Source organism: Kogia breviceps, chromosome 4 (assembly GCF_026419965.1).
Source record: "Kogia breviceps isolate mKogBre1 chromosome 4, mKogBre1 haplotype 1, whole genome shotgun sequence".
NCBI classification, from domain to species: domain Eukaryota; kingdom Metazoa; phylum Chordata; class Mammalia; order Artiodactyla; family Physeteridae; genus Kogia; species Kogia breviceps.
In genome coordinates, this window is record NC_081313.1 from 106,327,670 (window position 1) to 106,342,948 (window position 15,279).

The 15,279-nt window shown below is 34.9% G+C and overlaps 1 protein-coding gene across 1 annotated transcript in view; it reads right to left on the reverse strand.

The window, feature by feature from the left end:
- Nucleotides 1–15,279, reverse strand: part of FBN2 (fibrillin 2) — a 226,120-nt gene that overhangs the window by 87,314 nt on the left and 123,527 nt on the right. Inside the window, exons 12-17 of the mRNA XM_059059762.2 lie at nucleotides 14,748–14,867; nucleotides 13,319–13,444; nucleotides 12,355–12,477; nucleotides 10,572–10,694; nucleotides 3,814–3,966; nucleotides 1,124–1,177 (exon numbers count right to left, since the gene is read on the reverse strand). Coding sequence (XP_058915745.1) covers nucleotides 1,124–1,177; nucleotides 3,814–3,966; nucleotides 10,572–10,694; nucleotides 12,355–12,477; nucleotides 13,319–13,444; nucleotides 14,748–14,867 — 699 coding nt within the window. The remainder of the gene's footprint in view (nucleotides 1–1,123; nucleotides 1,178–3,813; nucleotides 3,967–10,571; nucleotides 10,695–12,354; nucleotides 12,478–13,318; nucleotides 13,445–14,747; nucleotides 14,868–15,279) is intronic.

Genomic DNA, 15,279 nt, shown 5'->3' on the forward strand with positions numbered 1-15,279 from the left:
ATAAGTTGAAACTAATGGAGAGGACAGTTCAAATGTGGATGCTTAAGAACACAATGTTTTATAACAAGCCATGAACATGACTACTCGCTGTTACCCATGGGCCATGGGACTTGAGGAAAGATGTGCTTGTATGAGCAACCATCTAGTTGCAACGGGCAGCTGGCTCTGTTGGGGAGGCCATATTGAAAGGGAATAAAAAAACGGGGTCAGCATAAAGTAAAATTTTGGTAACTATGCTCAAATTTTATTCCTAACTACTGTGTTCTAGAATTTGGGAAGCCTTAAATACTCCAGAAATGTTAGTCTTTTAATTTAATTTTTGAGAGAAACATCATTGTAAAAGTTTGCTCCTTTGCTCTGGTTTCTGATGTTCTTTGCAAAAGAAATGTGATATTTACTGTCAATTAATCTATAATTTGTCTAAAGTCTCCTCAAACATGAAAGTATTAGAATATATATGTAAACTAAAGATTAATAGCACCCTACAATTTTATTTTAAAAAAACAAAGGACACTATTAACATATAAAATAACTTTATAAACACATATGTACTTAATATTCAAGTTCTATATTGGAATTTTGTTAATCATAGTGCTAAATTTAAAAAAAAGAAAACTTTAATGAAACCTTGTACTTCTTTGGTTGGACAGAAACATTTTAGTATTCTTAGTCATAAGTAGTCAATTTATTTTTAGGGCAGTATATCTCGAGTATCTCTTAAAGATCCATATCAAATATCTCTTACAGATTGTTTTTGTTTAAACCATGTCAGCACCATTATTTAACATTTTCCTTTAAATTGTCTTGTTTTTCTTTTTTTTTTTTTTTACAAGCTCTAGCTTCTTCTTAAGTGACGGTATCTGTAAAATCATGGTTCTAGTTTGTTAGTGACATTTTAAACAATGCATATTTAACAGATAAATATTTATCTACTATGAAAAATATACATCTACATACTGATTGATATCATCTAGCTTATAACCATTGTTCTAGGAGATAATTTATTTTATTACTTTATACTGATATATTTTTATAATATTAAATACATCTTATCTATAATATTATAATAATAAAGCTATAAAACTATATAATTATTATAAGATTGAGAATTGAATAGAGCTACCTCTTCCATCCACAGTGATACCTACTCCACTACTACAAAGACCGTGGAATTCAGCTGTAAGATAAAAACAAACAGAGAAATCAAAAACTCTAAACTATATCTGTTCCATACACAAGTCACTTACATAACTCCAAAACTATCATTAAGAATTACCTGCAATAACTTAAAATGAAAAAAAGGACCATTTTCTAGCACATAATTATTTTAAGAATTCCAAAATCACAGGTAAGCATAAAAAAGTAAATAAAAATAACTGTGATTATCACCCTGAATTTCATTAATATATTGATAAACATTACAAATATTTTCTACCTATGTAAAGTTTAAAAAAATCTCAATTGTACAACAGAGATTGCTTTTTAGCTTTTCTTCTCTTAATAATAAAATAATAGAAAACACTTATGTAATAAATAGCATTTACCACGTGATGTGCCTGGTATTGTTCTAGCATTTTGCATCTAATAATTTATTTAATCCTCCCAATACCACAAACTAGATACTGTTATTTTTCCTCTTTTACTCTCAAGAGAGCTTGGATAGATATGGGAAGTAACATGCTCAGGTCATAGAGGTTGTAAGTGGGGAGCAGGCTTGGGCCCTCTGTACTCTACAATACACATTTCATGTAATAGCCTATTTATAAGAGACAATTTAACATCTTTTCGCAGTTATGTGGATCTACCACACTCATTCAATCAATCTCTTATTGATGAAATTTGGTTTGTTCAACTTTCTGCAATTATAATAAAAAAAATACAAAGTTCAATTTTATCACTAGGTTAATCTCTTGGAAGTAAAACTGCTCAAAGTTTATGTCTCTTTTAAGGTTTTTGATAGTTCCCCTCTCCCTAAATATCCCAGGTTATCCTTCTAGCACCAATGTAAGAGAGTACTCATTTCTCTATATCCTCCCCAACACTGGGGAAAATCAATCATTTGTATTTTACCAATCTAATAAACAAAAATGACACCTTTTTAAACTTTTCTTTTAATTTTAGATAGATTGGACATCTTTTTATATGGCACTCTACCATTTGCCTTTCTGCTTGTGAAGTTCTGTCTGTGTACACTGTATTTTTTTCTATAGAGGATTTCAACTTTCCTTATTGATTAATGTAAATTCTTTATAAATTAAATAAAATATTTTTCTAATTTATATATGTATTTTAGTCTTTGGGGTCTGTTTTGAGAGTCCTTTATCATTACAAGATAACAAAAAGTTTGTATCTTCTACAAAAAAATTATTTTGTAACACTTAATGTAGGGAGCTAATTTCATATTTTTTTTTTTTTCTTTTTGCGGTATGCGGGCCTCTCACTGTTGTGGCCTCTCCCATTGCGGAGCACAGGCTGCGGACGCGCAGGCTCAGCGGCCATGGCTCACGGGCCCAGCCGCTCCGCGGCATGTGGGATCTTCCCGGACCAGGGCACGAACCCGTGTCTCCTGCATCGGCAGGCGGACTCTCAACCACTGCGCCACCAGGGAAGCCCTAACTTCATATTTTTTTCCAATATTTATCAATAATATTAATTACTTAGTTTAATTTGTTCTCACTGATCTCAATGATATCTTTATTGTATCCTATATTTCCACTTATATTCACAACTCATTTTATTAGTCACTAATCTTTTTACCTAGTCTTGTTATCAATTTTTGCACTTCTTTCATAATATGCATAATTCACTTAACATTTTAGGGGAAGACTTCCTTCACTAACTCTTTTTAAAAAATGTCATACTCAGTAATTCTTCCAGAGGGACTCTCACCATTTTGCTAAGGTTTGAACAGTGCATTTAGGATTTAGAACAGAATTACAAGCCACTTCCTTTGCTGGAATTCATTTCTTCCACCTTCTACCTGGAAAGTTCCTATTCCTTTTTTCAAGACCAAAGTAAGCCTCCACCCCTCTGTGCAGTCTTTCCCAGCCTCCCCAGGCAACTAACTGCTCCTTCCTTTGTGCTCTCCCAGTTCTTTATGTCCCTTTTAAGGCAGCAATCATACTAAACTGTAATTTATATGTTTGCCTACCTATATTTTCAACTATTCCCAACTTTAAAGGAAAAGAGATTGTGTTTATTTCTGATTCCCTACTGTATTTACATCTATTCAATACAGTTTTCATAAAAATATGAATAAACAAGTCATAGAATAGTCAAAGAATTAAACTGTTTAATGTGCCTATAATTTATGACAACATTCAGAAATAAATGTATGACTTTCTGGAACTACTGATAGATTCCTGATAGACTGGAACTTCTGATAGACTTCAGCCTAAGACCATTCTGTATAAAGATTAAAAATAAATAAAACCATGTTCTCATGAAATTATTATTAACCTTGAAAGTGATAGGTAAATTTTATGCTATTTATCTTCAGAATGACAGAACGGATGGAAGATTTTGAGGCTAACATATTCACGTAAAGAATCCATTGTTAACAGTCATAACTGGATCATAAAATAAATAAATAATCATAAAATTAACCGTGTGTTCTCTCTGCCTAGAGATCATAAGTAAAAACAAGACAGATCTCTTTATTATATGCTTCACATATCAACACAGATTTGGATTTCTTTTCTTCCATTAAAAATAAAGACAAAACACTTCAGAGCCAAGGTACTCTTTGGCCAAATATCTAATGTGACATTTCTAGATTTTTTTATCAGGTGTAAAACTGGTGAAGGTGACTACCTGAATTTTTAGCAGGGCATGGCTGGCAGGGCTCTCCAAAACCATAGTCTGGATTGGCACAGCAGCATTCAGACTTGGTCACTGCGCCAGGGAAAGGACGGACACACACTCCCTTCTTGATTCCACCATAGCATGTACTGCGCATGTGAGTATCTAAAGGAGACAGAGAACAATGATTTGAGACAGTGATAGAGACAAAGAGATTTCAAAACTGAAGGCTTCTTGTAACTTAAGTAGTCACTATATAGGAAGCTTCTAGAAGGCATCTGCCACTTTTCTTTTTCTTTGTATCTTTAGCATCTCATAGTGTTAAGAAATCAACAAATGTTTGTTGAGAGAGGAAAAGAATAAATGCATTATCAACAATTCTTTTTTTTCTCCAAGAAGTTTTATGTGCTACACAAGCATCAATTATCCCACTTTTCCTCACGGGCCTTTCATTGAGCCAGGTATATTTCCAGAGTTATAAACAAGACTTAGAGCTCTAATCACTGGCTACATTTAATATTATTTCTATTTTAGAAGTTCTTATGAACAATGAAGTGCAGTGCAGTTAAACTACCTTGAGATGATACTGCTTGGTCATGAACTTTCTTACTTAAATTTCTGAGTTAGGTGACCTTTCTCTTCAACCCCCAGTTTACTGTTGCGACTATGTTTTAATCATTGCAGACTCTCAATAAATCCAGTTACACAAATAATATTCAATAACTATCACTATGTATCTGTGGCATTGTGCTTGTTCCTTTACAGACATTATCTTGTTGAACATTCAGGTCAACAACTCCATAGGATAGTGATCATTATCCACTTTTTATAGATGAAGAGGTTGAGGTTCAGAGGGGTTACATAAGTACCTCAAAACTGTAGACTATTCACTGTCTGAGCTGGGATTCAGACTCAGGCTTGTGTGACCTCCAAAACTTTTCCTCTTTCTACTATGTCCTGTTACACCCCAAAGAAGCGTATCCTGCTCAGTTCTCTCATTCTAAATTCTCATAAAATATAATACAACTTTATGAGATGGTAAATGGTGAACTATAAAAAAACTCAGATCATCTTACAGGCCAGAGAAGCAGTAGAGCTTTTAAGCAGTCTATTGATACGGCAATTCCATCAAAGAGATAATCATTATTATAAATATCTATAATTATTCATAATTTGTTGGAAATAACTTTATCTGCTTGTTATGCAAAGTGAGTCACCTATGTCTTACGATGTGGTGATGTTTCCTGTTAAAACAATGAGATGTGTGGCTGCATTAAACAATGAGACCTGTGTATGCTCAAATAGAAGAAGATCGTAAGATTTTACCACACCAACCCTGGGAAGGGGACGTGCTGTCCCTTTCTGCTTCTGCTATGGCCTAGTCTGGCAGTCAGCTCTGAGTTACACATAAGAATAGGACTCAACACAATGACAAATATGCACAAATACCACATAGTTCATGATTTTCAATAAGATTTTTATGAGTTCTTAGGATGGTACCACTTATCTCAAAAGGCATCATAGAATGGTCAAAGTTATTTCTGTTTTCATGTCAAGAACATAAACCAGGAACAATTTTTAGAAGCAAGTTGATAAAAAGCCTATGGTACTCACTTCTATTTTTAATGAAGACAGTTGACTTTTTCCTTTTCAAAGACCCCACACTGGAACCTTAGTTCACATTATTCTCTTCAATGTAACCAAGCCACTGTTCCCAGTCGACAGGATTAGAGGCACCGATACCAGAAGCAGCATCAGAGCATGCTCACATGAATATTTTGGTCGGTGAGTGGACTTAATCCTAAGCTATACCTGTTCCATATGTTACCAAATTTCTCCATGTCTTTTCTTTCTTAAAAATTGGAATTGCTAAAGGACTTTTTCATGGAATTATCATACTTTACCTTTATCTTTACCAAAGGTAAAATCGGTATGGACACAAGATGCTAACTGTATTTTTCATTCTTTAGTATCACCTTTTCTTTATAGCTTAAAGCAGCAACTCTAAGACTATTTTTAATGTAACATCACTATTCCGATTTAACAAAACAGTAATAATTGTAATCGTTAACTTATTGGGCGTGTTTTATGTGCCAGACATCATTCGAGCTTTACACAAATACATTTAATGTTAACTTATTTAATCTTCAAAAACAACTGGTAAGCAAAGGAGGCACAGAGAGGTAATGTATCTTGCCTAAGGCCTCATAGCTAGTAAATAGCAGAACTAGGGCAAAGAAAAAAATTAACCTTTTACCTGACAGAACTGTCAAACAGTGTTCATGAAGATATTGACATACGAACATAACAGGATGTTAAAAAGGAAATTTAAGCTGAAATCCCATGGTGCTAAATATCATATAACAAGGTGAATTTTGAGACTCCATCCTGAAGGAAGTAGAGATGGAAACTTGGTTGCTGGGTACTTAAACCCCTCCCAATACCGAGGATACAATTTAGAGAATAGCAATTAAGAGAAGAGTTTTTGAGGAGGATTTTTTTGGAAGAGCCAGATTACAAGTTGGGCATGCTTGCATCCTCACCCCTGGTCAAGAGAGCAGAGCTTCGCAGGGAACAACTTGAAGAGCTTTGTATCCAACTCTGCCAGGGACACCTAGCACACAGAGGAGAGTGGCTGCTATTCCCACCGTAGAACCTTTATTCACTCGGTTCAGAGGGCAAAGGGTGGCATGTCCTATGATGAGACATGGGCCACACTAAGAGAGGTTCCTAAAATGACTACATGGAGGGGTGATGAGACACCATTAGATCTCTGTCTGAAGTGGACTGCAGAAAGACAAGAGGTTGAGCCAAGAGTGGCCAACGGGAGAAAAATGCAGTCTGCATCTCGAGAAGGGCAGGCCAACGCCCCTAACATAATCACGAAATCACCCACGAGGAAGAAATTGGCTTTAAACTCGTGTGAAGCTCAGAAGTCTTGAAGCCACCCTAGGACACTGTCACTGCTTCTGCCTTCTCACCTTTCCTCCTGCACTTGAGCCTGTGGAGTCAGAAATGTCTTCCTCACAAAGGTCTGAGCTTGGGAGGGAAGTCATAACTTCAAATCAAGTTCGAATATTAACTATTATATGATGCTGGACATTCTAATTGCTAAATTCAGATTATTTTCATTACCTAAAGTAGTCATATAAATTTTTGCTATCTAAAAATAGTAAAGTAAGGGGGTGCCTGAGTTTTCTTCCTTACTTATTGGATAAACTGCTCCCATTGAATAATTAAAAATATATTTTTAAAGGATTGAAAAAAACAAAATACAGTTGCCTTTTGTTCATATCCTGCCTGTGAGTCATGCTTGTTCAACATACTAATTACAATAGTAGTTTAATTTTCTGAAAATAAAAACCCTCATCTCACTATCTAGGGAAACAAAAGTGAACAAACAAAAACTAAAATTAAACTGCTAACTCTAATAATAATTCATAGTAGTTATTCATTTCTAACCTCAACAATCAATGCATCTAAAAGCATTTCAAAAGGCAGAAGACATGAAGAAAAAATATCTAGCACGTTAAGAGAACAGTAATATATAATTTTACACACAGAACAAATAGTGTTTTTATTTTAAAAAGTTTAAGTAACCACAATTGTGAAAAACTGGAGAGGTTTTCCCCAAAATTTCTAATGCCTTTTCTGTATGTGGACAAGAGAAGGAATATTTGTGTTTGAACACTGAATTCCTAACAACTACTCATATGTCGGTTGCTTAAAAGAAAAATCAAAGACAACCCTCAGAATGGGGGAAAATATTTGCAAATGAAGCAACTGACAAAGGATTAATCTCCAAAATTTATAAGCAATCATGCAGCTCAATAACAAAAAAACAAACAACCCAATCCAAAAATGGGCAGAAGAACTAAACAGACATTTCTCCAAAGAAGATATACAGATTGCCAACAAACACATGAAAGAATGCTCAACCTCATTAATCATTAGAGAAATGCAAATCAAAACTACAATGAGATATCATCTCACACCGGTCAGATTGGCCATCATCAAAAACTCTAGAAACAATAAATGCTGGAGAGGGTGTGGAGAAAAGGGAACCCTCTTGTACTGCTGGTGGGAATGTAAATTGATACAGCCACTAGGGAGAACAGTATGGAGGTTCCTTAAAAAACTACAAATAGAACTAGCATACGACCCAACAATCCCACTACTGGGCATATACCCTGAGAAAACCATAATTCATAAAGAGTCATGTACCAAAATGTTCATTGCAGCTCTATTTACGATAGCCAGGACATGGAAGCAACCTAAGTGTCCATCAACAGATGAATGGATAAAGAAGATGTGGCACATATATACAATGGAATATTACTCAGCCATAAAAAGAAATGAAACTGAGTTATTTGTAATGAGGTGGATAGACCTGGAATCTGTCATACAGAGTGAAGTAAGTCAGAAGGAGAAAAACAAATACCATATGCTAACACATATATATGGACTCTAAGAAAAAAAAATATCATGAAGAGATTAGTGGTAGGACGGGAATAAAACACAGACTTAGTAGAGCATGGACTTGAGGATATGGGGAGGGGGAAAGGTAAGCTGTGATGAAGTGAGAGAGTGGCAGGGACATATATACACTACCAAATGTAAATTAGATAGCTAGTGGGAAGCTGCTGCATAGCACAGGGAGATCACCTCTGTGCTTTGTGACCACCTAGAGGGGTGGCATAGGGAGGGTGGGAGAGAGGGTGGTGCAAGAGGGAAGAGATATGGGAACATATGTATATGTGTAACTGATTCACTTTGTTGTAAAGGAAAAACTAACACACTATTGTAAAACAGTTATACTCCAATAAAGATTTTTTTTTTAATTTATTTTTTGCAGTACGTGGGCCTCTCATTGTTGTGGCCTCTCCCGTTGCGGAGCACAGGCTGCGGACGCGCAGGCTCAGCAGCCATGGCTCACAGGCCCAGCCACTCCGCGGCATGTGGGATCTTCCCGGACCGGGGCACGAACCCATGCCCCCTGCATCGGCAGGCGGGCTCTCAACCACTACGCCACCAGGGGAGCCCTCCAATAAAGATGTTTAAAAAAAAAAAAGAAAAATCATTTCTCCCTCCAAAACTGGTTTTGTACTTACCATAGGTTTCAGCAAAATCATTTAGATAAAGGAAAAAAGCAACTGAAAATATTTTAGCTCTCTAAGCAGCAAGGAGCTACATTCTTCTAGTTACTGTATTTGAAATAGCCCTGAACGAAATGCTGACAGTCTTGTAAGCTGAAATAAATCCTAGACTGGATAGAGTGGATGAAACTTTAAGTGGTCAGATTATTTCCATCTGCTGTTGCTTCTTTTATTTTTTAACCTTCAGAATCCAAATGTTTTGATTCCCATAGGTAAGAATAAAGTAAAACCAACTATGTCTGAGAAAGAATTTCATTTCTCTCAAATATACTTTTAAACCAGTGAGTATGTCGCCTTTTACTATATGACCTGAAAACAGATGGTGCACAATGGTTAATTCACCCTAGAAGTTTCACGAAAGTGCTTTGGAGAGAATACAGCATTCAATGTATTTTTACAACACACTCGCTCTGTTCTTGCTATCATTAGGACACGTTGGTTGGGTTTCGAAATGCCAATGACATTTTCATTTTGCCTGCTTCTTTAAAGCTGATGCCTGGTAACTCAAAAGTATCCAAGAGGAATTCTGAATGGTTTCAAATAAAATATACATTCTCTCTCATACTCTTCCCAGGTTTCTATCATTAGTTACACAGTGATGAAGAATAACTATTTAGAAACATTTCTAGCTTTTGATATACGTCGAAGTTCTATTGTATAAATTATTTACATTTAAAATTTTGTTTGGGAAAAGAAGCAGACTCACAGCTATAGAGAACAAACTAGTAGTTACAGGGGCGCAGAGGGGGAGCAGGCAATATAGGGGTAGAGGAGTGGGAGATACAAACTATTGGGTATAAGATAGGCTCAAGGATACACTGTACAACATGGGGAATATAGCCAATATTTTGTAATAACTGTAAATGGAGAGTAACCTTTAAAATTGTATAAAAATAAAAAAATTTTAAAAACTCAGATGGCAAAAAATAAATAAATAAATAGATTTTCTTGGGATAAAAACAAGAGTTTATTTAGATATAACTACAGTACCTATTTCAAGTCTTATTTATTAATTATAAAATATAATAAATCCATTGTATTTAGAGATGTGGTTATCTAACACTATGAAGAATGCTAGTAAAGGACAATTTTTTTTTTTCCTTCTCCAGCATTTCTGACTTGCATCTCATCAGAGGCTTCTGAAGGGAGCTAGCCAGGCTCTTTGTCCATTTTTTTAAACCACTTTATTGATATATAATTCACATACAAAGAATTCACCCATTTAAAGTGTACAATTCAATAGTTTTTAGCATATTCACAGAGTTGATCACCATCCTAGCTGATTTCAGAACATTTCACCACCTCAAAAATGCATTTGGTGATCACCCCCTTCTCCCACCACCCTCACCCTCTCTGCTCTAAGCAACCACTAATCTGCTCTGTCTCCACAGATTTGACATTCACAAACATTTCATTTGGAGTCGTACACTATGTGATCTTTAAAGTGTGGCTTCTTTCACTTAGCGTAATGTTTTCAAGTTTATCCATGCTTTCGTATGTATCACTACTTTATTCCTTTTTATGGTAGAATATGATTCCATTGTATGGATATATCTTTATCCCTTTTTCAAAGATCATTTGGTCAGTGGGACCATTACAGAATGTTTCACTTACCAACACACACGCGTCCGTCCACACCCACAGCCAGGCCTGGGGGACAGTCACAGCGGAAGGACCCTTCATTGTTGATGCAATGCCCATTCATGCAGATTCCTGGGGTCTGGCACTCATCAATATCTGCCCAGAAGGAAACACAAGCCGGGCCATTACTGGGTAAATTTAACTTTACTACAGAGTTCACCTGTTGCCACCACTCTACATTATCAATATTTTGTTTTCAATTTTATAATTTGTGGAAGAACACACAGATGTGACAACAAATCTTATACACAAATGCAATTCTTTCAAACATATTTTTCAGAAAGAGTGAGTGAAAGTTGACTCATTTTACCACTTAGAATAGTCTCATAAATTCATTTTTCATTATTTATTTGACAATTCAGCTTAATATTAAATGCTATTTAACTCAAATTAGTTAAGTGAAACAAATTCTTAAAACTAAGGTCAGTGTTTGTATTTAACTTTTAGTTTGCACACACATAAAATTCTAACTAAGATGCTGTTTTAATTTTAATTCAGTTAGTTCATAATAACAAAATAATTTGGGATCTCCCTTGTAATTTTCAATTCAATTGCTTGAATTTATGAACTGTAACCCACCATTAAATGGTTTCCCCCAAAAGGGAAACAGCCTTCCAAACACGGGGCTGCCAAATTATGAGCATTTCAAAATTTATGGATTACAGCATTTGTAATTAAAAAATTAATAAAAAGTTCAATAAAGCAGGAACTGGTGAGATTTAGGTGATCTTTATATGTGTACCTAAGTTTCTTAAGAAATGCTAAAATGTTACATGCTGTAATGTCATGCTACACACTGGAACAGAATGCTAATCTCATACCCTGTGATTAATCCAAGTCAGCTAACCTTGAGATGACATCCCACGAATGAGTTCAATCAGCAAAGCTGCAATATTTCTATTTAATACTGAACTCCCTTTTCCTGAATAGTCAAGAAACTATTTTTATTCAGAAATACAAGAATCAGTCTTGATTTTTCACTCTCTACTGTCCCCAGAATTTCATTGAAATTACAGGGATTGGTTATGAGTATTATTTGGTATTCAGATAAGTTTGTATAATTGAAGGCAGAAAGCATTTATGGAGTTAATTTTGTCTAAAAGAAGAAAACTGTAAATAACTTGTTTTTAAGTAAAACTGCAAAATTTGTTCCATCTTACTAAATTCCAATTGTGAGTATAAACATAATACAGTCTTATTTATTTCCAAGAGTCATATATTTTGCTTCCTAAAGTTATCACTAGAGCTTGGCCTTCAGAAGGGTTTTATAAACGAAACAAATGCTAGGAATATTCAAATTACTTCTTCATGAAATCAATGTAAGATTTTTAGGTAATGATATAGTAACAAATGATCCATGGATTAGCTTATGGAAAAGATATAATGCAAAACCAGTAATGAATGACAGTGGAAAATCTAGTTCTGAGAACACAAGATTTTTTTCTTCCTCTTTTTTATTAAGGCAAAGAGTAGAGAGAAATTATTTCTATATTGTCTTTTCCAGACTTGCTAGAACCAATCTGTCATTCTCTAATTCTTCCTATGCCATTATTATTTTTGTAAAGATATTAGTGTTCCATAAACCACAATGTATGTTTTTCTAGGAAACTTCAGACACCTGCCATACTGAATTAGCAAGAGATGTGAATAATACAAAATCCACATGAAGAAACTGAAGTAATTCTTGCATGATTGATTCAAATAAAAAAGGATGGTTTCAATCATGGTTACTTTCCTATCTCAAAGCCATACATACCAGTGCAGTAACGCCCATTTGGAGCCAAGACAAATCCTGGTTTGCATATGCACTTGAAGCTCCCATCTTCATTGATGCACATCCCATTCAAACACATGTTGGTAGTTGTACATTCATCATGATCTGCAGAAGGAGAAAGTGACTTACACCACTGGCCTTGAGGAAACCATTTCCCCCTCTTTCTACAAACAATCACCAGTCATATTCTACTGCATAAATGAGCCATGTGGTCATGGATTTTTTTTTCTTATGAATGCCAACTGACTGAGGGCAAATAGTGTAGAAAACGTGAAGGACCTTTAGTGTAAGGGACATAAAGAAAAAGAATTAAGGAACCTTTGTGCTTAGTTTCTATTAAAACCACATGAGTAGTGTTTTATTTTGATTACCAAAACAGTTAATATGATTTCAGTGGATATTTACATTGTATGAGAGAATAAAGCAATGACAACCTCACTGCAAGTCAAATGATCTGGACTTTCATTAGTTGGTGAAATACATGTTGCTGTGCAAATAGAATATTTCTGTGGAGTATTGATATTTACTACACTGTTAGACATCACCAGGACCAAAATTTAGAGATCTGATTATCACATATGTCAAACATTTTTATGCTTCCCCAGATTGGAGGTGGCCTTTTCTATTTTGTCAGTGCTATAACCCCGACATTCAAAATACAGTAGGTGCTAATAATTACAAAGAACAACTGCTACTTACAATTAAACATATGCCACACAGAAAATTTCCAGAAGCAGTAAATTATTCATTTGCTATGACATTTCCAAAAAACCTGTCCCTTCACTTTAATAGTCTTATGTTAAATGTATTTATATTTTACCTAAGCCATCTGAACAACTCTCACATATGTGTTCTGTGAGCTTTCATGAAAATAGTATATATGGTTCTAAATAAAACTGTATATCCTTTAAAAAATATTTTGCAAGGGAGCAGGCAATTTCCATACCAACACAGTTTTTTCCATCTGTAGTTAATTCAAAGCCAGCATTGCAAATGCACTGGAAACTTCCATCTGTGTTCACACACCGACCATTCTTACAAAGAACCCCATTCTGGATGCATTCATCAATGTCTGGGAAAATTAACAATAGCAAAATATTAGTATTTTAAAATAATTATAGATAAATACAATAAAACAATAACTGTAATTTTAAATATCTAGTTTATTTTTACATATAATATTCAAGATCAAGTTGCTTCTTCAGCAAAATTTTCATTTCTCACCAGCTTTTTTTCTTGGATAGGTATTTTTATGCAATTTTACAGCCCTCACTTATAATAACTCAAGAGGGAAAGAAAGAGAAAAATGAAATGGATGTGCAGTGAATGTAGGAGAGGGTGGACAGTGCAGCTGGAATTACCAGTGCAGTTGCTTCTGACATAGTGGTTGAAGACCTAAAAGTCAGAGCAAGTGATATTGCTTATATGTGGAATCAAAAAAAAATATGGCACAAATGAACTTATTTACAAAACAGAAACAGAGTCACAGATGTGGAAAACAAACTTATGGTTACCAAAGGGGAAAGCAGGGGGAGGGATAAATTGGGAGATTGGGATTGACATATATACACTACTATATATAAAATAGATAAGTAGTAAGAACCTACTGTATAGCACAGGGAACTCTACTCAATACTGTGTAATGACCTATATGGGAAAAGAATCTAAAAAAAGAGTGGATATATGTATATTTATAACTGATTCACTTTGCTGTATAGCAGAAACTAACATAGCATTGTAAATCAACTGTACTCCAATAAAAATTAATTTTAAAAAAAGTCAGCAAGGCGTTGAGTAAGAGTGAAGTAACTACAGAATATCTGGATTAAGAGCTACATGACAAAAATTGCTGGAATAAAGTGATTCAAGTAACTGCCAGGGGATGAATAGGAAATGAAAAAGAAGACAAGCAGAGTCATCTGCTAAAAGAATTCTGGGATGAATCAGCAGTGAGGGAGAGTGAGTGGTGGGCATAGCAAGGAAACTGTGAATAAAGAGCAGGTTAGATTTGGTGTCCGACTATGTGTGAGGTTCAAAGAAACAGTAGTTGAAAACGACAATAAATCTTAAGCTCCGTTAATCAGAGAGCAATAATGCTACTGATGTTACTTGGAGAAAGGAAGCTGTGATCTATGGAAGGAAGAGAAACCGAATTTTTTTTTGTGAAGCCAGATACCACGTTGCCTGTGTTACACATGCAAAAAGTGTTTATGTTTGAAGAGAGTACTTTGAGGGTAGCATAAAGTAAATCTGTAATAATGTAACAGCACTTATTTCATTCCATGTCTTATTTTAATAAATTCACTTTTAACCTCAACAGCCTGGGTCACTATATTTCATGGAACATCATCATATGTGAAAGCAAACTGCCTTACCAATGCATGCTTGCTTGGTGGGAGTCCTCTGGAATCCAGCATGACATTTACAATAATAGGATCCAGGTGTGTTAACACAATCTCCATTAGTGCAGGGATTCGATGTGCATTCATCAACATCTGTGAGTAGCAAAAGAAACCATTATAGACTTCACTCCATTTCTAGAAATGTTTGTTTAAAGTACATTTAGGCCTCCCAAATTTGAGAGAAGGCCAGTCAGTGGTAATAGTCTAAATATCAGAGTATTTATAAATGAATAAAAATTCCTTTCTTCAACTACAGAGGCCAGTCTGGAGATTTACAAAAATAACACCTATTGGAGAGTACAAGGGAATTTGCTTTAATCAAGAAATAACAACTTTTCAATTTGAGTAATGCACAATGATTAAAACCATGAACTTGGGAAAGACACAGCCACGAGTTCCAATACACTAGAAAATGCTTATTATCTAAGTAATCTGGGCAAGTTAATAGCCTCTTTAAAGCTTAGTACAGAGTTAGAAGATAATTAAATATTTTTAAAGATATGTA